The sequence below is a fragment of the Haliaeetus leucocephalus genome, unplaced genomic scaffold (genome assembly GCF_000737465.1).
Source record: "Haliaeetus leucocephalus isolate CR32 unplaced genomic scaffold, Haliaeetus_leucocephalus-4.0 Scaffold722, whole genome shotgun sequence".
NCBI lineage: Eukaryota > Metazoa > Chordata > Aves > Accipitriformes > Accipitridae > Haliaeetus > Haliaeetus leucocephalus.
In genome coordinates, this window is record NW_010973158.1 from 1,864,865 (window position 1) to 1,888,071 (window position 23,207).

The 23,207-nt window shown below is 36.7% G+C and overlaps 1 protein-coding gene across 1 annotated transcript in view; it reads left to right on the plus strand.

Annotated features, from left to right (window-relative positions):
* The window catches only part of ADAMTS6 (ADAM metallopeptidase with thrombospondin type 1 motif, 6), a 149,773-nt gene that overhangs the window by 53,437 nt on the left and 73,129 nt on the right, over nucleotides 1-23,207 (plus strand). Inside the window, exons 8-9 of the mRNA XM_010580531.1 lie at nucleotides 2,664-2,769; nucleotides 14,882-15,028. Of these exons, the coding sequence (XP_010578833.1) occupies nucleotides 2,664-2,769; nucleotides 14,882-15,028 (253 nt within the window). The remainder of the gene's footprint in view (nucleotides 1-2,663; nucleotides 2,770-14,881; nucleotides 15,029-23,207) is intronic.

Below are 23,207 nucleotides of genomic sequence, written 5' to 3' on the forward strand. Positions count from 1 at the left end.
TTTAATTTTTCTACAAGTCCCACTCAAATCAGCACAAAGCTTCTGGCACAGGGATATAGTTTACCTGGGGAAAGGTACCAGAATTTTGCCTGCTGCAAATATAAACAATATGCACAGCATGTTTTAGTAAAAGGCAAATGATGCTGAAGAATTTCTAAATGTGACAGATTTTCTTTGACATCTGTGTGGAGGAGAGAGAACTGAAGATACTGTCTATATTGGTGTCATAGAATTGTCTTTGCAAGCGTTAAAAGAAGGAAGTTTGAAAGAGCATATATTCACGTATGAACTATTTGATATTTTTACGTGATATTTTTAACACAGATCATTAGCGTACTAGTTCTTACTGTATCAGGCTTTGGTGTAAAGGCAAATTCTGCTTCACTTGAATTCAGCATAACAGAGGATAGACTTTGGCAAATGTTATATTAAACAAAAGGCTTGACTTTTTTTTTTTTTTTTTTTTTTTTTTTAAAAAAAAACAAATAGGGTATCAGTTCCAACTCAGTATTATAGGACCCTTGGCAACACAACCATGACAATTTATTTGCATTATAGGCATTGAATTGGAGAAGAGACAAGGCCCTGTGGCCCTCTTTTGCAAGGCATTTAATATGCTTAACTCCCACTGACCTCCAGTAACTAAAGCTAAGCATATATTATTTAAGGAGTCTGTGAACAAAAGTCTGAGAGGTCTCAAAAGGTCAAAAGAAACCTGAATCATTGGTATTCTAGGAAGACAAAGAAGTAAAGGGTTTCTTTCGTGTGGCAGAGACACACCTCTCCTATTCCCGTTACCTAAAACAGGAATCATTCATGGAACCTCTTAGAAAAGATAGACCTCAGACGTCTTTGCAGCATGTCTGTGGCTCCAATGAAGGACAACTCCTTTTTTAAATCTGAGCCATAAACTGAGTTCTTGACTTGATCTCTGTCACTTTCTGCAAGCACGGTATGGAATTACGTTAATCTGGTCCTGTAAGTCACTGAAGCAAGTGCTCAGTTACAAGACCTGAAGATACAGATGACTTTGTTGCTCAAATGTGGTGGACTTTGCAGGGGAACATGACAGTTGTATATAAGTATTGTTGTGTTGTCTTCAGAATGTTCTGCTCAATTAGAATAGCATAGGTGAACTGTAATTATTGTTTTTTCTACAGGTTGCACAACTGCAAAAAATTGACAGAGTTTTCTCCATGGATAGTCTTTTTTCTTCTGATGTTTTATCCTGTTCTCAGTGGATGTGTCTACACCCATGATTTGTTTATAGCAGTAATACTGTTTTGATGCAAATTCTAGACACACATTGTCAACTTTTGCCCATGTCAATTTGGTTATCAGAGTAGTTTTGATGTGTGCAAACTAGATTTGTTTTGGAGAAAACTTGAGTCAGAACACATACTCCCCAAATGCTCCATGTGTGCCTACGGGAGACATTACAGTCAAAATCACTACGTGGACTGTATTGTCATGATATCCTGTAATACTGTTTACCTTTAGAAGGCTTTGAACCACCTGTGTAGTGAGTATGCTCAGCCTGTGGGATTAAACTAGTGCAAACTGGAGTGTCCAGTCCACATACAGATATGTGAGGAGCCTCATCAGTATCAGTGCTTCACGCTGCTGACCCATTCGTACGGCTCCACATTACTTGCTAATGTGGGCACAGCCAGGAAGCACTTGTCGTCTTACTACTTGCTTACTGTTAGTCGAAACAGAATAACTTGAAGTGCCTGCTCATATAAAGAGTATGATTTCTCTCTTCCCCTCTCCCTGCCCCATTCCCCCCACCCCCCAACCAAAGTTACACTTTTTTCAGTCATTTTTTTGTTATAGTGTAGTTAACTGAGCAGGTAATTTCCTTAAAGAAAGGATTACTGCTGCTTACAGATAAGAAACTCTAGGGAGGAATACATTAAATAAATCCAATGTTTAGAGCTTTCTCTAGTGGGACTAAATTATGACTGCAGTATGTTGTGTGATAATCTGTTGCTGAAGAATGTGTAAGATACGGAAGAGCCATATTCTGTACATGCCAGTGACTTTCTCTCTCTAGAGAAGGTTTTTAAAAGCACTTGTAATACAGTAAGGTTTTAATTCCAGAAGATGATGGGTGATAAATGGAAAAGACTTCATGGTTAAATGAATGCTTGTTATTAACATGTCTCCTCTCTCTTCATTGATGCATTCAGTTTTGTTTTTTTTTAATTTTTTTAACGTACCATGTGGGGCTTTTCATAGCTAAAAAAGCTGCTTGTATGTTTTTATGAACCCACTAAACTTAAACAGATTTCTTTAGAAAAATAATGTGGATACATTTTGCTTTCTTCAGGCTCAAGAATGTTAAAATAGAAATGCTTTCTTGAATTCCCACTCCTGGCTCAAGTTACTAGGTGGTCCCAAGTTACCAGAAGTAAAATTTATAAATCTAACCCCTAGTCTAGACATTTTCCAGCACTGACTGCAGTTCAAAAAATATTAATGTCTAGCCGGCAAAGTGAAATTCCCCCCAGTGATTTTGCAAATGACTAGAAAGTTAACCTTTTGCCAACTGCTCCTTCTGTGCATAGAGGTTATTAAAAAGAATCCAGTCATTTATAACTAGGGCTTTTAAGACTGAAACACCTTGGCATGACCCTTTGTGTCTCCTTCTGTTTATTCAGGCTTGGCCTCTGTGGCTGGAATGTGTGAGCCTGAAAGGAGCTGCAGCATTAATGAAGACATTGGCCTAGGTTCAGCTTTTACCATTGCACACGAGATTGGTCACAAGTGAGTGAGTTTAAAAAAAGAATACTTTTTAATGTATCACCTTTTTAATATTAGTTTAATAATAGAATAATAGTTTGGGGTTTTTTTTCCTGCATGGCTGTACCGTCTCTACTCTGGTGCTCTGTGTTTCTATATGTAGTATTCATGAGTAGCAGTATATTTTATTTTGTATATATTACCACAGGCTTAAATTTAGAACTGAAGAGTCATTGTTTATGCTTTGATTTTAGATTCCAGTTAAATCTGTGCTTTTGAGATTTGGCTCACAACCTTGCCACTCTGTTTCATATTTTTAAATATCTGGGTTTGAAAATTTTTTCGCCCCCCCCCCCCCCCCCAACTTTTGTCTGCCTTTCTTTATGAAGCAAAAAAGGTTAAAAGGTAATTTTTTTGCTTTTTATTATTTTGTCTTAAATGTAATTCAAGCTATTTTCATTAAAACATTGATTCTGTTGTCAGTATTCATACACTTAGTCATCTTTCACTCAAGCATGAAGTATATAAAACAGTCACAGAGGAGTCATAGCATCACTTGTTACATTTTAAGCATCAGCATACCATTTTAAAGAGCGTGATGTTATGAGACTGATAAAATCTGAGTAGAGTTTGGTCTGGAAATATTTCATGTCTTCCTTCAAAAACAGCAGTGTTAATACATTGTGATGACTCTAAAAAGACTAGGTACCTTCTATTATCAAGAGGTTTCCTTCTTTGTTTACCAACATTGAGTTGACCAACACTGACTTACGGGTGACATGTTCTTCCAAACATTAGCTGATGCAGCTGCTAAAAGTTCCAATGCAGACTGAAATGGAAGCTATCAATTTGCTGATCAAAAAAAGGAGTTGAAAGTAAACAGTTATTTCCAGCCTACCTATCATGCAAGATAATCACTGGTCAAGTATGATCTCATTTATATCATGTATGAAAAAAACACTGTAGTTCTACTGAAGTAGATGAATTTTAGAATCCAAAAGCAATTTTATAAGATCTGAACAAAAATAATTTAAAACACAGGTAATACTCCTCATCTTCATTTCCTTCCTTCTTTTCCTTCACTTGCATGTGTTGAAAAAGATAGGGTAAAGGAAAATATATTTCCCCTTTTGAGGAAAGAGCTCACCCAAATCACTCTGACGTGATTTTCATAGTTCTGAAATTCTTGTTAATAACATCTCTTATAGGTGACCTTGCTGCAAATTTGTCACATGTTTAACACAGAAAACTATCTTTCAATACCACATCTTCATTCTAATCCATATGTCATGCAGCTACATATTTTATGCAGGTTATTCCACTGATACATGAAAATAATTTAAATATATGCAGCTATTTTATCATGCAAAGCTGGCATGCTGACAGTTGATTTGAAGAGCTTAGAATTTGGTTAGAATCTGAGAAGAACAATATAGCGATAGCGTATGTCCTGTGGTCACAGGAATTTCTTTAACCATCTGTGTTTTCTACATTCCATATCTTTTGGCTTATATGTAAAGTCTTTTAAAATTCTGAAATCTCAGCTGTTTGAGGCTTTCACCTCATCCTGTAGCTGGCATGACATGTCAAATGCTTGTTTGAAAAGGAAGTAGAAATCATATTCCTTTGGCTTTTATCCAATGCACAGTGGTTAAAGAAAGTTGCATTGTAAGCTTGGTGTTAAAAATGAACATGCCATGTAGATACTTTCAGTAAAAGCTTAAAAGAATATGTGGGCAAAAAATCTTCAAGGTTTATAATGTTTTGTGCTATCCACGCATCACCTCCTGTTCACCCACACTGTGACTGAATGCCTCCACGACTAAATCAAGGAAGTTGTTACTTCCTCTCAACTTCCTGCTTCCTAGTACCTACAAGAAGGTACTTGCATATGTGAGTAAAACAATTGTCTTGGGGAGCCCTGTAAGCTTTCTTCTTTGGCTGAACTGTGATGATTGCTTTTCTCTTCAGACATACATGGGAAATAGGAAATTGGCTTCATTATCAAATGAAAAATAGAAGCATTTAAGGAACATGTCTACACTGAATATATAACATATAACAAAAAAGCACTCAATTAATTTAGAATGGGAGGACTGTACTTTGAAAGATCATGTTTTTATTAGTTACATAGTTGCCATGAAATACTGAGTTTTTAAAAAAATGTTGAACTGAGGAGTAAAATTTTCTTGTGATTAAAAGAGAACGGTAATGATAATACATATATTTTGATAGATTATCCACAGTTTGTCCAAAATTGGATGTGTAAGATTCCCTGATGGAAGCATGGCTCAATTAAATTATAGAGTGATGAGAAGTCATTAGATCATTCAGTCTGACTTTCTGTATATCATAGTGTATTAAATTTAACTCACTTAACCTTGTATTGATCCAAGTAACTTCCATTTGGTTGAAAAATATTATCCAGAAAAACACTTAGTCTTGAAGACTTAAAGAGAGTGAGAGAGTGAGTGTGATTATTATGGTCAGTCATACTTTCTGTTTAATATTTATAAGTGTTTTTTAAAATATTTTTGTGGCTTCTGTTCCTTACCACTTGTAGTTTTTCTGTGTGTATAACCCAGTTTTGGTGCAGATAAGCTGTGTGCAGCTGAGACTCATAAACAGCTGTTTTTCTTGAAGACAACCATACGCTGTGATTAACTCTGTGATTCTTTCTTGAGGGCCTAAAGAATGGTGTTAGACTAACAGTTTTATAGTTGTTTCTCCCTATGCATGGTTCTGAGAACAGCCTTGTATTACTCTTAGTACTTCCGTGAATCAGATAAAATTCTGAGTGGGCCCTTTAGCCTTCAGAATAGTGTCTCTAGAAATTTGATTTATGATACTTGATTTACAGAATGCTTACTTTCCTATCATTATATGTTTCACACCGAAGAAATGCTTAAGATTTCTGGTGAGCAAAAATTGCAACCAGTGATTTCTCATGGCAGGAGTGAGAACTGAATTCATATCCCCTGCATTGTCAAGCAAAGTTTGACTTTTTCTTCTTAGTGAAGAAAGGAACTATTTTCAGGCTTGAATGTGGTCTTATGCTCAGGACAATTTGTGAGATTTAAGATCCAGTCCCATTTTCTGTTTCCCTACCAGCTGAGTTAGGTGGCTTTCTGCTCTATGGTTTTTAATTTGGATACTTCTAAAATGCCTAGCTTGCCCCATGCACATGGTACAGGATGCTTGGTTGAGCTGATAAGGAATTCCAGGTTCCATTGAAAGGGGTATATCCCTAGAATAAAGTATTGTGCAGTTCATTGTTGCAGTCCTGTGGAGTTAGCTGAGATCTGGAAACTGAATAACAAAGTGAAAAAGAATGAATAAAAGGGGGGAAAAAAGGAAATGTCAAAACTCAAGGACAGTGGACTAGACTTAGAACAGAGAGCTGCCTATAAAACTTGGAGTAAGAAAAGAATTTACTGAAGACAGACAGCTATTGAGGGCTGTACAGAAGGAGCAGGGAGAAAAGGCTGGTAGCTAAAGTAATTTCTGAAAAGTCAAAATTGTTTTAACTTATAGAAGATGTAATGAATTGAAATTCAGAGGAGTTTGGCAGTCATATCTTGATGAAAAAAAGGTGTAAGGAATACTAATAAAATAGATTATAGTCTAACAGAGTAAATTGGCTTCAAGATGAAGAGCAACAATATTTTCAAGCATGTATTTATTTCTGAATCAATTCATACCGCTAAGATGTGCCTGCCATTCTAGCCCTTTTTTAAAGTCCTTTTTGAGTCTATGTGCAAAGTAGAAAAATAGCATAAATACCCCTCCTCCCATATAAGAAAGTTAGTCTTCAGTGCTGGAGTAGAAATTTCTAATCTAGGAAATCCTAGGGTAACTTTCAGAAGCTGGTTATGTTTTCAGTGATCAGTAGCTTCATGTTTGATCAGCGTATTGGGTTTGCATGGCAAGGTTTTGATAGTGGGGGTCTGCAGAGGTGGCTTCTGTGAGAAGCTGCTAGAAGCTTCCCTCATGTCCAATAAAGCCAGTGCCAGCCAGCTTCAAGTTGGACCTGCTGCTGGCCAAGGCTGAGTCCATCAGCGACGGTGGTAGCACCTCTGGGATAACGTATTTAAGAAAGGGAAAAACTGTGCAATTGCAGCTGGAGAGAGGAGTGAGAACACATGAGAGAAAAGACCCTGCAGACTGCCAGGTCAGTGAAGAAGGAGGGGGAGGAGATGCTCCAGGTGCTGGAACAGAGATTCCCCTGCAGCCCATGGGGAAGACCATGGTGAGGCAGGCTGTCCCCCTGCAGCCCATGGAGGTCCACAGTGGAGCAGATATCCACCTGCAGCCCATGGAGGACCCCACGCCGGAGCAGGTGGATGCCCAAAGGAGGCTGTGACCTCATGGGAAGCCCGTGCTGGAGCAGGCTCCTGGCAGGACCTGTGGCCCTGTGGAGAGAGGAGCCCACCCTGGAGCAGGTTTTCTGGCAGGACTTGTGACCCCATGGGGGACCCACGCTGGAGCAGTCTGTGCCTGAAGGACTGCAGCCTGTGGAAGGGACACACGCTGGAGCAGTTCATGAAGGACTGCAGCCTGTGGGAAGGACTCACACTGGAGAAGTTTGCGGAGGACTGTCTCCCGTGGGAGGGACCCCACAGTGGAGCAGGGGAAGAGCGAGGAGTCCTTCCCCTGAGGAGGAAGGAGCGGCAGAGACAATGTGTGATGAACTGACTCCAACCTCCATTCCCTGTCCCCCTGCGCTGCTGGTGGGGAGGAGGTAGAGAATTCAGGAGTGGAGTTGAGCCCGGGAAGAAGGGAGGGGTGGAGGGAAGGTGTTTTAGATTTGGTTTTACTTCCCATTATCCTACTCTGGTTTGATTAGTAATAAATTAAACTAATTTCCCCAAGTCTAGTCCCCCATGACAGTAATTGCTGAATGTCTCCCTGTCCTTATCTAGACCCACGAGCCTTTCATTATATTTTCTCTCCCCTGTCCAGTTGAGGAGGCGAGTGACAGAGCGGCTTTGATGGGCACCTGGCATCCAGCCAGGATCAACCCACCACAATCAGTCAAACCTCAGCTGCATTATAGGACCTGATTTTGAGTGAGATGTTTTCTAGAAGAAATGCTTGTCAAGGAATGTATGTCTTGTACAACTAGAAGGCAAATGCTCCAATCTGAGGTAATGGGGACACATATACCAAACTTCAAAATAGCTTTCAAAAATAATTGAAATACGACTGGGATGAATTGTACTAATACCACCTCCTGTCAGTTCTCCCATGAACAGATCTCCAGTTGATGCCGTCATTGTTTTATATGTGATGATGATGTCTTCCATCTTCATCTTCAAGTATAGCAGGGCTTACAGACTGTCTCAAATCTACAGTGTATGAACACCTGAACACCAGCCAGAACAAGTTAAAACTTGTCCCTGCTAGATGCCTGGGGTCCTGCTAGATGCCTAGGATTGAGACCAATGCCTTAAGTTTTTAGGTACAGTTTAAGTAACGTTTTTTAGTTAAATAAACCCAAAATAAAATGTGTCCAGTTTTTGGCTGGAGAAGCCATGTAAGACATACATAATCATATTCTCGCTCTCTCGTCCCGCCCCAATCTTTTTTCTTAAAGGAACATTGTTTTATGCCTGCCTTTGTAATATTGCAGGTATGAAAGCATGTAACTTCTATAAAAAAGTCTTCATTGGGACTTCAAATTCAATGATGTTTTATGCATATAAAATGAAATGTCATAAGGCTAGAAAAACAATTCTGGTTTCTGTGACATTTCTATTTACAATATGAAAAAGGCTTGTGTCTAAATATCTGTGTTATGTGAAGTTTAGAATTCACAATACTAAAATAATTTGTCTAACATTAAAGCATTCTTATCAAGGAAAAGTAATGAAATAACACTTCACAGTTTTTAACAAAAGTGTAAGAAGAATAAATGGGGTCAAGAGGAAGGTTATCATAACCTTCAGGGCGTCATGAATTTTCAAAGGAAACCTGAGCTCAGAAGTTTGCTTTTTCTGGTTAGAGCCAATACTTTCCACTTTGACCTACAGTGTAGAGACCTGATGCATTCATACTCTGGCTTTGTGTAGCACACAAACCTTACTTAATGTTACTCTTGTGGCATGAAAACAGAATAACTATGGAAGTGTAAACCAAGAGGAGGAGTTTGTGCTCTAGTTTTTCTAATATTCCCATAGAAGTCTGTCATTTCCCTATAAGAAAGTTCAGGTTTCTGAATAAACTGCATTTTTTTTAGTAAATTAGAATTTGCTGTGCTTTTAAGAGCTTCATATGTTATTTAATACTAATTATGCTAATATATAAAAATTGTATTTGATGGTGTGTTTGATCATCAGTCATAACTGAGAGAAGAATGATGGTTAGGAATTAAATGGGAAAAATGTTATCATAAAAGTATGCTGAAATTATGTTTAATTTCATGGCAGTTATGCTTGTTATAAAGCTACCATTATTGAATTAGTTTGTTTCCAAAGTTTTCAGGGCAGTAATATGTTTCACCAAAGTAAAAGTTTTAAATTCTGCATTACTTCAGAATAAAGGATTAGGGATGCTCCAAACCATATAATAATCTCTAAATGCAGGAAATCAGCAGTTAAGGTTAAAATTCACATTAATGGCAATAGAAAGTGAAGTAACTAATTAATCTTGATTCCTCCGTTAAGGGGAACAATGTAATATGAGGTCGTTTCAATAAATGCTATCAATGTTTGTGATCCTAAATTAAAATAACTAATTTTTCAAGACCATACTTTTTTATCCTTTTTTCTTTTATTTGTAATGTCATTTAAGGGTGAGTTGCAATTTGTGTGCTGTTAGGAACCTATAACCAATACTTTTATAACATTGGCTAGGAATATACAGACGAGGCTACATAATAAAATGAGAACTTTATCTTATGACATGGTATGGGGGATATAGTTGAAAAAGCAAGGAAAAAGTGCTGACCTTCTGTTACTATATAACCATGAAATATGAAGATTGTATGTTCTCCAAAAATTTACCATAACATCACATCAGTTGACAAATATTTAATTGCTAGTAGACATGAGAATAATTAAGAAAATTACCATGTATGTCCACACAGAAATTGTGCTTTGATGCATGTAGTTCATAGCTCTCGTATTGTAGGGAAAAAAAATTCTTTTATTCTTTAGTAGTAGATTATGTTCACATTCATGCACCTTTTGTTGAACAAAATAATGCTGAAACATGCGAGTTTTCCTTCTCTTTCCTCCTTGTACATGTTCAAATGTCACTAAGGCAATTGAAAGCTGTGGTAAACAGGGAAGCTGACAATTTTCTTATTTTTTCAATGTAAATAGACGTTCTAAGCTATGTGAAATACGTATATAGATTTAAATGACAATTTTTAAATAATTATGAGAATAAGTACAACATACGACAAAAAATAAATGAATAAAAAGGTTACGAAAAAGTTGGTATCTAATAAAATAAACTGGCAGTTTTTACAAGCAAATTATAATTCACGCTTTAGGTCTATATCTAGTACAAGAATACTTGTTCAAGCATGCCTTTCATCTCTTCTCTGTGTAGCAGAGGTTCACTGTTAGAAATTTTTAAAGTATTCTTCACTGGTGCACTTTATGACCCTTCCCTGCCCTTTGCTGCATTCTCCATATATGTTGTGAGAGCAGTGTGTCTAACATGCTGAGGCACTGGAGGAAGTTGTAGCAATGTACCTTGGTCAAGATACTTAGCTTGAAGATGACCCATTTCACTCTTAGTATGTATGTTTGTCTCTCCTAGTGCAAATAATTAGTACAATAAAACTTCTTCAGGTTAAAGTTTCTTTTCTCTCTTAGAAAGAAAAGTTTGTTTTTCCTGAAGAGTTACTTGTAGTTATGCAGCTCTAAATCAGCCTCAGATAATGGACAAGAAGATCAAGTGGTTGATTTTACAGTATTTCTCTTGCTTGTGTTCCTGTAACTTTGTTGCCTCACCTGACTCAAGATTCTCAGTCTCTGATATGCTTCTCTCTTACACTATTAAACAAGTGGGAGAGCAAAGTAAGAGCCCGTGCTTTCAAAGAATTAGGTCAAACTCGTATACCACATGAATCAGTAAGTGACTAAAAAATGAACATACCCTGCTGTTTTATTTATAGAAAAGAAACATTAGCATTCTCTGCAGTTCTGAACACTCCAAACCCCAAGAAAGCTAGGAAATGGTTTGATATGCAGATCATTAGTACTACAGTTGGAAAGTGGAGCTAATTGATTGTTAATGAGGAAAAGCAGTTCACTCAAGTATCACATTTCCGATCACTTCAGTGCTGTAAAAGTACATGGTATACAAAATAAACCCCAGTGAACAGTACTGGGGAGCATTCAGATTGGTTTGGATCTGTCTTCTCTGAATTGTAAGTGTTTGGATAATAAATGAGGACAGAAGCATCCTGGCTGCCTCACAAAAATAACTGCTGTCATTTCAGATACATCAGTAATAAGTGTTTTGGCAGCCATAACCATCATAGTTTAGAACCACCCAACAAATCAGTAACCTCATCTTAAATACAAATGAAATTGCAGGGACCTGCAGTATTGTTCCTTCGCAAGATAAAGGAAGGGTAGATGAGAAGTTCACATTACCATCCTTCCCTCTGCTTATACTCCAGGGTCTCTGGTTATCTATTTCTGTTTTATTCAGTGCAGCTGAGACTAGTTATCTTCCCTTTGATTTTTGAGGTCAGATCTTAAGTTGGATGTGTATTACAAATAATTACCTCAGATATTTTTTTCAGATATAAGGAAAAACAGATTGCCAAGGAAAAAACCATCTGTTCTATTACAGATGTTAGTAAATGAAATGGGCACAGAGCACTAGTCAGATGTGGTGCTGCCTTAGTATTTTTTAAGACGTATACAGACTATACAGAAATTGCAGGAGAGTTTCAATTATGATTTTAAAGTTCTTAGTATTGCTACTTTGCACAGTTCTTAAATGTAATACAGGTGCTCTCTTGGGAAAAAGAGGAGCCATAATGATTGGAAAAAAAAAAGAGCTGCTGGGTTAAACATCTTTCCTTGAGATGGTGGGTGGAAAGGTGACTTCATAGAAAAACTCCTGTGTCACCTGAGAAGACTTTTCACTCTCTCCAAGCTCATCTGGCTGTTCTTTTAAGGACAAAATTACACTGGTAGTTTTAGACATGCTTTTTAAGCCAGTGAAAGAAATACAGTCTGCATCTGTTTAGTGAGTTTGAAAAAGGTAAGTAAATTATAGCAGTGGCTCCACAAAGAGTATTTTATGTTTCTTGCTTTCTTCCCTGCCTTCCCACCCCAATCTAATTGTAAACGTGATTTTGTAAGACATAGTTTTAATGTGATGATGGCCAAATATAACCAACATATTCTGATGGAAATAAAACTGGTACTTTGGACAGAAATGTGTTTTCATGTGCAGTCCTCACCATAAGAGTGCAACTTGGCTGTACTGGCATGCTGCCACTACTGTCTTTGGAAATAACATGACAGTAACTGCAAAACTCCTTTCCAAGCATCAGACAAAATTACCTGCACCTAATGATCAGTTTCCTCCTAAGTTCAGAAGCCAGGGCAAGTAGAAGAGCCTTCTTGGAAGGGAATAGGTGATTTAAGTGAAAGAATATTTACAAAAAATGAGAATACTATCAGCTCATGAAAAGGCATTGAGTTCCTGTTTGCATCAGGAATCGCGGCTTCCATTCACAGACATGCTTTTTATCAGGCATACTGCTGCCACCATCAGCATCATCTTTTTCACAAGCAGAGCTGATAGAAGAAGGAAAGCTATTAAACTACAACGTTCTTTTTTTTTTATAGGCCCTAAAGGTATAAATTTCATTTCCCAGACAGTTGAAGTCTGTCATTTCTTTGACAAATGGAATACACTAAATAGGGATAAGCTGGATATCAGATATAGTTGGCGTGATCCAGTTCAACTCTTTCCCACATAACCAAGTTCCCATTTGTATAAAGGAGTCACTCATAGACATTATTAAAAGTTACAGTTTTCAATTTTAAGAAATTGTACAGAGGGAATTCAAAAGGAAATGTTTCTATTTGAAGTACTACTAATTCTAGGAAATGATGGCAGTTGAGAACTAGTTGAATAAAGCACATTTTTCATTGTAAAATTCTGGTTCACTTTGTTGCATTGGACATCTAAGTTCATCCCTCCCAAAATATATATTGGTATTGAAGACTGATCATAATAATTAACACTGATCTGAAAAGTTTCATTATAATACATTGCTCAGATGAGTTGTTTTTAAAGCTGTATTTTTTATATGCAACGGGGATTCTTCATTTGATGATATAATAATGTAAGATGTCAGTCAGACCTTTCCCACGTATAATATAGCATCTGTCTTTCTGCATTTATGGGTTACCATACACTGAACTAGATGCATGCAGTCATTGCTACAGACTAGATATTCCATAGGGAGACATCCCATAGGCAAGGAAGTGATGCTTTTTTGATGATGAAGTTCTTCCCCGGCCTGTAGAGAATGCCCATCATTCACTCATGTTCCTTTTCTTATATCCATGCCAGTAATGGGGTTTGGGAGGAATGGTTAGCTATACTTTGTGCTTGTGGGTTGTGATGATCAGCTGAAGAAGTGAAAGAGTAAAAAGTGTATTGAAGCTCAGAGTAACATGAAGGTCTTCTACTTTTATACCACATTCTGGAGCAATAAGTTCAGATTAATATAATGCCACTATCACCATTTTCAGTAAAGAAAGTCGCGTGAACTGGTATGAAGTGGTATTGGCAGTAGATAAATGGCCAGCCTCTAATTTACTACCATTTGTATCTTCTAGCAGTCAGTCCTAAAAGTTTCTAGAAAATCAAAACAGAGTGCCTCAACACATCTATGTTCCTGAATGATGAGTAAGAAATCGGGGAGTCAGTCTTTTAGTATTGGTAATACAGAAGGCTCCAAAGACTGACCTCTTTGTATGATACACCAAGAAGTGACAGTTTCACGGCTCTGGGTGTGCAGAAGCTCATTTTTGCATTCCTTTTAACTACTTCTCTGTCTTGTTGTCTCCTATGTGTCTCACTACCTGTTCCTCTGATTTCATAAGACTTGTGCCATGTTTGGGAAGAAGGAACAAGTTTGACCAAATTATATTTGGTCTTTAATATTTAAAGAAAGAAGTTCTTACCCCCAAATGATTGAATAGAAATTTATCAAAAGCAGACTAAGAAAATGGAATTTTAGAAAAGTGTGTACTATTAAGAAATACTCTGTTCGGGTGCTTCATTTATGTCAGGCCAGTCGGGTATACCTTGTTCATTGTTTAGGAATAACATTAATAATTTAACTAAAGATAGTCTGTAATGAAAGTCTTTTCTAATAGAAGCTGTGTGAATTTACTTCTATTTTTAATTTGATGGTTATGTTGATGATCTATAGCTCCAAGGATGTATTTCAGTAGCACAGGATTTCTAAGAAGGATTCTTTTGCCATATTTCTTTTTCTGGAGTTATAGCATCTTTGTTGAAAGTTAATTAATTTGTTGCCTGGAAAGCTCTGTTGGCCAAGTGCCACCCAGAGGTTTCTTACTGTATTTTCTGCTGATTTTTAGTCATCTTCATTCCAACATTCCAAGACAAAGCAGAGCTCTAATAAAAAGGCTCCAAGTCACTGTGTGAGTGGATACAGAGAGGGACTATGCATGCAGCATGGCCCTGGGAATTGCAAAACCCATGTTCTGCTTGAATTATCATTGGCTGTTGTGTGCCTATACTGTACTGTTACAGCAACATCACCTATTCTCTGTCCTTCTTTACTAATCCAAGTGTCAGTGCCACAATTTATTCCTTATCCAGGTACAATACCAAATAAGGACTGACTGCTCTGTATTTATCTTGTAGGAATATTGTTAAATTTTCTTTAAAAGCTTTAGAAAGTAAGTAAAATGCTTTCAGAAGTCTGTGGGAGAAACATAAGTTATGTAATTGTGCAGTATTCTGAGATGTGAATAAACAAAACTGATCCTAATTCTCCACTGTACTGTGTTCTTTTACGTCCAACATGATTTCTGTAAAGGTGACATTAAGTTTTAAGAGATGTCCGATGCTGTAGAAAAGTAATGGGCTGTTTCTCTCCTTCTCTTTTGGGCAGTTTTGGTATGAATCATGATGGAATTGGAAATTCCTGTGGGACCAAGGGTCATGAAGCAGCAAAGCTAATGGCAGCTCATATTACAGCAAACACCAACCCTTTCTCTTGGTCAGCCTGCAGTCGGGATTACATCACCAGTTTTTTAGAGTAAGTAATCTCTCAAGAAAAATAATGAGTTTTCAAAAACTTGACACCTTTCACAATAAATAGAGATACAGTGACCTGTTCTGATGGTTTAAATTTTTAGAACTAACAGACAGAAATACAGCAAGTCACTTAAGATTTTTATTGTGTAGAGCACTTTGTCTATGTAATGGCAAAAGCTGCTTCTGCTCCATTCCCCACCTTACAGTTCTCATTTTTAATCTATTCAAAACATTTTGAAGTGCTGATCATATCTCGTTATTTTATTACTCTGGGGGTGAAAAATAGAGAAGGGTAGAATTTGTCTATGAATGATGGGAATTATTTTTTTTAAATAAGTGCATAATGTGAGGGAATCTAATGAAGGGAACAAGGCTGTAGCCCTGTTGCTTGTATATTTCATTCTCCAGATTTTTTTCATGCAGTCTTGTGGGTTTTTATCTATCAATGTTCTTTGGTACCATTGGTGAGAATATAAAGATTATAGGAGAGGATGGCAGAGATCTTTATATTACTACGTTAAAATTGTGCTAACCTATACTTCTGTGGTGATTTTTATCCAGAAGTAGATTGCTAGCTGATATTTTACTTCCGTATGAAAAAATTTAAACAGTCAAAATATGTTAGTCTCAAAAATGTGCTCGTATCAATGTATACATTGGTATGTATGATGCATAATGAAGCCTTTGTCTGCGTTTTAAATTGTGGAAGACAACCACAGAAGTGTGAGTTCACTGAGAACAGATTAATAAGAGGATTTTTAAAAATGGTGTAAGATGGGCTTTATGGGAGCAAATGGTAGTTGGTTCGTAGGTTCAGTGTCATCAGTGCAATCATTCCTTTAAGAAATAAAGGTTGTTCAATAATTCAGATACTTACTGTGTTTTAGGAGATGGACTTAAACCAGTCAAGTGGTCTAACCATGAGACTACTAAGAACCAAAAGAGCTTCTCCTCTTTCAGGGACATAGCCTCAGAATAAGGTGCTGTATTCTGAATCTTACCTGAAGGGACCCATCCAGACCGATAAACTTTCTTTAGGTTGGTTCAAATGCAGCTTCCCACACAATGTAGAGGATCACTGAATTGGTCTGAAGAGGTGTCTGAGCTCCCTATAGAGTCAGTGGGCAGAGACAGATGTTTAATGTTGGTGCTGTTCAGAGGAAAAAAACTTCTCTTCAGTTACTGTGTGAGGTTAAGGCATTTAGTATCACCCCACTGAAGTGTGCACCTACCCAATTTTATGTACTTGAGTGTTTGAGATGAGTGTCTAAACTAAAAAACAGTACATAAGTCATCCTTACCTATATGTGTGATACAGGTTTCTCACAATATAAATTGAGTTTCTCAGGAGACATATGTATCTATTTGTTTAACACTACCACTATAAAAATATATACAGGCTAGTTTTGTTTTATCATTACCAATCATTTCTGTTAATTCAACACTGTTCCCGTTAGTAGTCTTTCTAGTATGTCATGCAGCCTAGTTTTAACTATGACAGAGAGTACCGTTTTCGCATCTCTTCTGAGAGATTATTTCACAATTTAGTAGTTCCGACTGTAAGCTTACAGTTCAGGTATTTTCTTGTAGCATTTGGGGGTTTGTTTCTTACTGTTACAGTTCTGCTATTCTCTGTCTCATTTACTTCTATTTGTTGCTCTCCTCTGAACTCCATTTTGATCCCATAATTGTCTTGACAATAAGTTGTCTATTGATGAAGACATAATTCAACAGATAGCTAAGAAGTAGTTTCTTATTTATGGATTTAGAGAAAGAAATGTGGTAAAATTCTGTGGCTGTGGCAAATGTAAGAAGAGCTGAACATCGTTCATAATGTTCCCGCAGTTTTAAATTTCAGTCTGAATAAACTTTCTTGTTTCTTTACTTGATGCGTATACAGTGATCTTTCAAATTTTTACTGCCAGTTAAAAACATGTTTAGCTTGTGCCTCCTCAACTTTATGTTTAATTTTAAAAATTATTTTATTATTTACTATTAACATCTCCATTATTCTTCTCCATTCCCTAGGTTTGATTCACTGTTTAAGTTTTGTTTTTCAGTCTGTGAGGTGCCAGTGAAATTGTAGTTACACTAGCATAAAGTCAGAATAGTACTCTGGTGAATCTGTTCCCATAGTTCTAATCTCTTCATTTTTTTTGAGATACATCTTTATCATTGCCAGTGTTTGCAACTCTACTTGAATTACTAAGGTCTGTGAATTTCACAAAAAAAATCATTACTGAAGATACTAAGTGATATCTGAGCTAGAGTAAAAAAAAATCTACACATAGTAGCTTCAATAATAAATTATCTTTTATAATATTTAGCTCTATTTTTGTAACCTGGAATGTAGATCATATTTTTTTCAAAGCCACCTTGGATAAACATTATTTTACGCATTGCAATTATGAATAGGTTTTCCAACTGTATAAGATACTGCATTAAATAACGCACTAAGAGCCAAAGATAACTTCTTCATCTGCTAGTTTTGCAATCTGTTTTTAAGAATGTCAGATTTCTCAAATGTGATCTGGTCATTATAAATCTATGCTTCTTATTGTTTGTGGTTCTACTATCCTATAAATGAATTGATACTTTTTTCCTTAAAATAGTTGTTTTATTATTTCATGAAGTAGAATAGCCTGTAAAACTATAGATTTTTTTCTAGTTTTCTCCCCAGCTTTTCATGTCATCTCAGTGGCAGCAGGAAGCTGTTAAGATTACACAGGTATCTGCAGGACAGCTGTCAGAAGCTTAGATCACTTCTTTTTACCCATTCACACCTTTCCTTAAGGCAGAACAGGTCTAAGAGCAGCTACTTTTCTGTTGCAGGTGACGATCAGTGAGCAAGAAACAAAGAAAAAATAGTGGGTTTCATGTAGTAGCAGTTCCCTGACTGCTCCTGTAAGAGCAGAACAGTCTGCATCCAGACAGAAAAAATGATTCCATGCTTCTTCACATAGCAACAGAGGAGGAAAATGCTGATTTAGAGCTTTAGAGGCAAAGCCTCAAGATGTTGCGTCTGTGTCTCCAGACAGATTAGACTCTGCCCCCTTTCTTTCCATTTTTCCTCAAGAATGGGAAAACAGCTGGGACAGGACCCAGTAGACTACAAACAAGGAAGACAAGTGTTTTTTTCTGTGCTAAATGAGTATGGCTAGTTTAGGATTCATTTAGCTATGTCTAACAAGAAAGGTAGAACATGATGGAATGAAATGGAGATACCCAAGCAGAAACCTGAGGCCGTGAGTCTGTATGACATACCATGACGCCTTTTAGGTTAATTGGCTTGGATCTGGGTACAAGTTTGGGCAGGTCTGTCATGACACCAGGATAATGCAGCTGGAATGAATTTTTCTATAAGCTCATTACGTATTCACAGTATTATATGGTAAGTTAGGTTAATGTGGATTTACTAGTTTACCAGCTTGGGTTACCACTTGCTAGAGCAGTTTTGCACTGTGTGCTATTTTGTAGCGTAGATACCACACTGTCCTTTATCATCAGGTAGAAGCGTTTGGAAACAGAAGTCATCCTGGTGACACTCGAAGTAGAGCCTCACCTTCATCCTTCTCTTCCTCAAGACTTTCTTAAAACTACACTCAGAAACAAATTTTCCAGACTGAAGCTACTGAGGAATAGCCACTAAGTATTGCTTAAAAGGTATCAATTCAGTCAGGCACTAGTTGGGAAAGCAATTTATTTTGTGGGATGGCTCGATAGCTGGATGGAGGATAAATATGGCTTAAAGGACGACAATAAGACACAGCAAACCTATGTGTTGCTAATAGATCTATCAAAACTCGAGAAGGATGGCCAGCCAGCACAGGCTCTGAAATGGTGGAAGAAAATAATATTTTTCTGGGAAAAACATTCCTTCTAGCACATAATAGCTGTTGTCTGTCAAGCTTTATGTTAGAGTGAAAGATTGACTGAATTCAGTTTATCAACTGGATTGTTCATAAGTGCTTTACAGTGACTTTAAATTTCACTAACCTTTTATGGAACTAAATGCAGAAATACTCATTGAGAATTGAAGGGTTGGAGGGCAGTGTTGGAGAACAGAGATTGCTGTGGGAGGAGTAGAAACCCTTAATATCTGTTTATAGGAGAAATGAACCAAGCCTAAAAATATTATTGACTGAAAACCAATTAGTATAAAATTCATACTATGTAGCATATGTGTGTGTATATATATATATAAAATACATATATAACATGCAAGTTTCATTATATCCCACATATATTTATACAGTGTGCCTATAGAGCCATGCAGATACCTAGATATAAAGAAAAGAAATTTCTGCTTAGAATTCTTTATTCAGTTACTTTTATGTTTTGTAATAAAAAAATCTGGGTGATTTCTGGAATCATAGTTCATTAATCTTGTCAGTGTCAGATAGGAGAAGGTGTTAGAAGAAGCCAGATGGTCAACTCTGTCTTTCAAAGGCAGAGTTGTCTTTGGAAGATGAGTGGAGAAGAACCAAGAGTCTTTAAACTATTTGAATAAGTAATATCTCTCACAGGAAATTCTTGGAGAGTCTAGGATTGCCACACAGCAGGATTTAGATCTGAGACTACACCTTTCTAACTCTGGAACGGAGCCAAAACTACCTTGGTCCAAGCAAACCCATGTAGACAGTATAAAAAATCATCCAATGTTTGGCCCCAGACATCATCTACCCGAGAACCTTGGACATACAAGTGGATATGCAAGATAAATACAGGATACGTCTATATATGCCTCCTATACTACCTATGGCAGATTGGCCAGTCCCCTGGTACTCCAGAAATCTAAATGAACTTTTTTAAAAAGTACAAGCCAAGGCTAGTTTTGAAAGATAAGGTCACATCAATCATACAAAAATTTCATATCTCTCTCTATGAATCAGTGGAGAAAATTTACATTCAGTATCGTCTGTTGACCTACACATTGGATTATAATTTGCTTCTTTTTTCTGTAAAGTTTACTAGGATTTTTTTTCCCTAGCTAACAGATAATTGAATAAAAAGCATATATCCCCAATTACTGTAGATTTCTGAAGTTTTGAAAGTCTTACGTTTTGCTTAAAAGGCTACCCAGTTAAAAAAACCCAACAGTTTCTGTAGTTGTGGCCAGCAATATGTTTTTGAGTATTGACTCTGCAAGTATGACTCTTTGTCTACCTCTTGGCTTATTTAAATTTAAAGAAATTTTAAAAGGCAGAATCAGCAGCAGATTCCCATTAACTTATTTGTAGCATGTTTGAGGAAATAAATATAGAACAATAAATTGGCCCAATATTTTATAGCTTAGTATCTCCCAAACTCTGAAGGCCAGATACCAATAGATTTAAGCAGGTGGATGAGTTTGATAGATGGACCAATAGATTTTTCCTAATATGGCTGCTGGATAATTATTCAAATGAATAAAAGAATACTTTGGAACACAGACTATATTGTAGAGGAAAGTATACATTAAAGACATAGCAAATTGTCCGCTACCAAACAAAAGAAAAAATTAGTATTATGAAAATTTTGTGCAAAATTAGAGTCTTTACTATGAAATAGATAATAAGACATAGATCCAGCCTTTCATACAAGATTGGAAAGAAGTAGAAATTATCATGAGAGTGAGTGGTAAATCCACATCAATATCTGCATTTCCCTAACATTCAAGGATGTTTTCATTTAGTAATACTATTCTGGTTCATTTTAATTTTAAACATACCACTCCAAATCACACTTCCATTACTTATGCCCTGATTCTGCAAATATTTATGTTATTATCTGTAGACTATTGAGCAATCTGCAGAGTTTATTCATTAATGTCAAGTTAAGCAGCTTTTGTAACCTGTACAGAAATATATCTTGGTGCTCTCTAAAAATCAGTCTTTACTCAGGAAAAGTATGTAATAAATATGAAGTAAGGATTCTTTTAGGAGCCAAATGTTATATATAGGCATGTAAATAATTTGTGGGTTTATATGTGTGTGTATATATATGTGTATAAAATGCACTGTGTTTAATTAATTTTAGTATTTTTTCCATATTTTTATGGCTAATTTGGTAACAGAATTAAATAAAATATTATGTATACTATCAATATATTTATGTATATGATCGTTTAGCTATTACATATAATTAAAAATATTTATAATACATTTAATTTATGATTGTTACTCATAGCTTGCGTTATAGTCCACATCATTACGATGAATGAGCCAATTATGTAACATTCAAACCCTATTTTCAGTGCCAGTGTTCTGGGATATTTTCTTCAACCATTGAAAGAGTTGTGTTGTACTGTGTATGTTGCTGAGATATTTGGGAATATATACTCTAATAGGAGCATAAACCCTGAAAGGTCTACATGCGTGGTTTTTGCTTTTTCTCTTTATGGGCCTTGGATACAACAGTGATGTCTGTACAGAGGTGATGATCCTCAGTTTTGGTTGTTCAGTCTGTAACTATTCTAACATTGAATCCCTAGTTGCTGTTACTTTGATCAAGCAGTTAGTGGCGATAGCATGTCTGAGATCTTAAGGTTTGAGAGAATGCTCTAGTATCCTCGATACCCTTCCAAGCAGAAGATTAATTTGCTATCCTGTGATATTAAATGTTTAAATTTTATTGTAGAATGTTTTACAAAGATCTCTTGAGACACTACATGGGAATACTGGGATGAAATGACATCAAACTTAGCTATTTTATAATTGAAACCAGTCCCACTATGTCCCATAAAACCTCATGAAGTTAACCTAAAATTAGGAAAATTAGGAAGTCTTTGAATACTAGTAGTATCTTGTGGAGTAAATAGAATGTAAGGATGAGTTTGAGATCATCATATTTCTATTGCAGACACTAAAGATTTATCCACTCCCTATTAAAAAATGTAAGTGCTCTGCAGGGATATCCTGCAGGTTTTTTGACTTTGTATGTGCTTCCTATATAAGGTAAGATCACAAAGCACAAAAGCAGTTGTGAGTAGAAATTTTCTCAAATTGCAGAGATGAAGGTATTTGGGCATTCTTTTCCCTCCTGTTATCTTTTGTACATCTACACAAAGGCCTTTTTCACTTTTGTAGGCCTGATTGATAATAACTATTACTTCTGTGATTGTAAAATGCTCTAATACCATTCAACCTTTTGGTTCATTCCCCTAGATTTAGCAGATTTTTTTTCTCAAGTATCTGGGTTTTGCTTTGCTGGAGCAAAGAGAAAGGGAGAAGAACAAAGACATAGACTCAACTCGTATTACAGCATTCCTGAGTCCAGTAGAAGTTGTCTGGAAAGGTTATATGGTCGTTGGCCTGTCTTCATCCTTTGCACAGCTTTGGTGAAACCTTTCATTACCAATGGAAAGTCCCTGGTTTTATTAATGTGTTTTATAACACATGCTATTGCATTTCCAAAATACTTCAATTCACACAATACAGTATCAGGTTCTCACAGTAAGTGTGTAAAATGTGTCAGTTGTCTTCAACTACTTGAGAGAAATAATAGAACTGAAGCAGAACAAAAGAGAGAAACAAATTTTCACTCTGCGAGGTGGTGATGTAGTGTAGCTAGTAAGTGGATGACTGCTTAGTAGTCTTTTTCTTGCTTTTTTACTGCTACAACATGTCATGGTTTAACCCCAGCTGGCAACTAAGCACCACGCAGCTGCTCACTCACTTCCCCCAACCCAGTGGGATCAGAGAGAGAATCAGAAAGAAAAAGGCAAAGACTCGTGGGTTGAGATAAGAACAGTTTAATAGGACAGGAAGGAAGACAATAATAATGATGATAATAACAATAATAAAATGACAATAATACTAATAAAAGGATTGGAATATACAAAACAAGTGATGCACAATGCAGTTGCTCACCACTCGGCGACCGATGCCCAGTTAGTTCCCAAGCAGTGATCGCCCCCAGGCCAGCTCCCCCCAGTTGATATACTGGACATGACGTCACATGGTACGGAATATTCCTTTGGCCCCTGGTTGTGTCCCCTTGCAACTTCTTGTGCCCCTCCATCCTTCTTGTTGGCTGGGCATGAGAGGCTGAAAAATCCTTGACTTAGTATAAACACTAATTAGCAACAACTGAAAACATCAGTGTGTTAACAACATTCTTCTCATACTAAATCCGAAACACAACATTATAGTAGCTACTAGGAAGAAAATTAACTACCCCAGCCAAAACCAGGACAAACA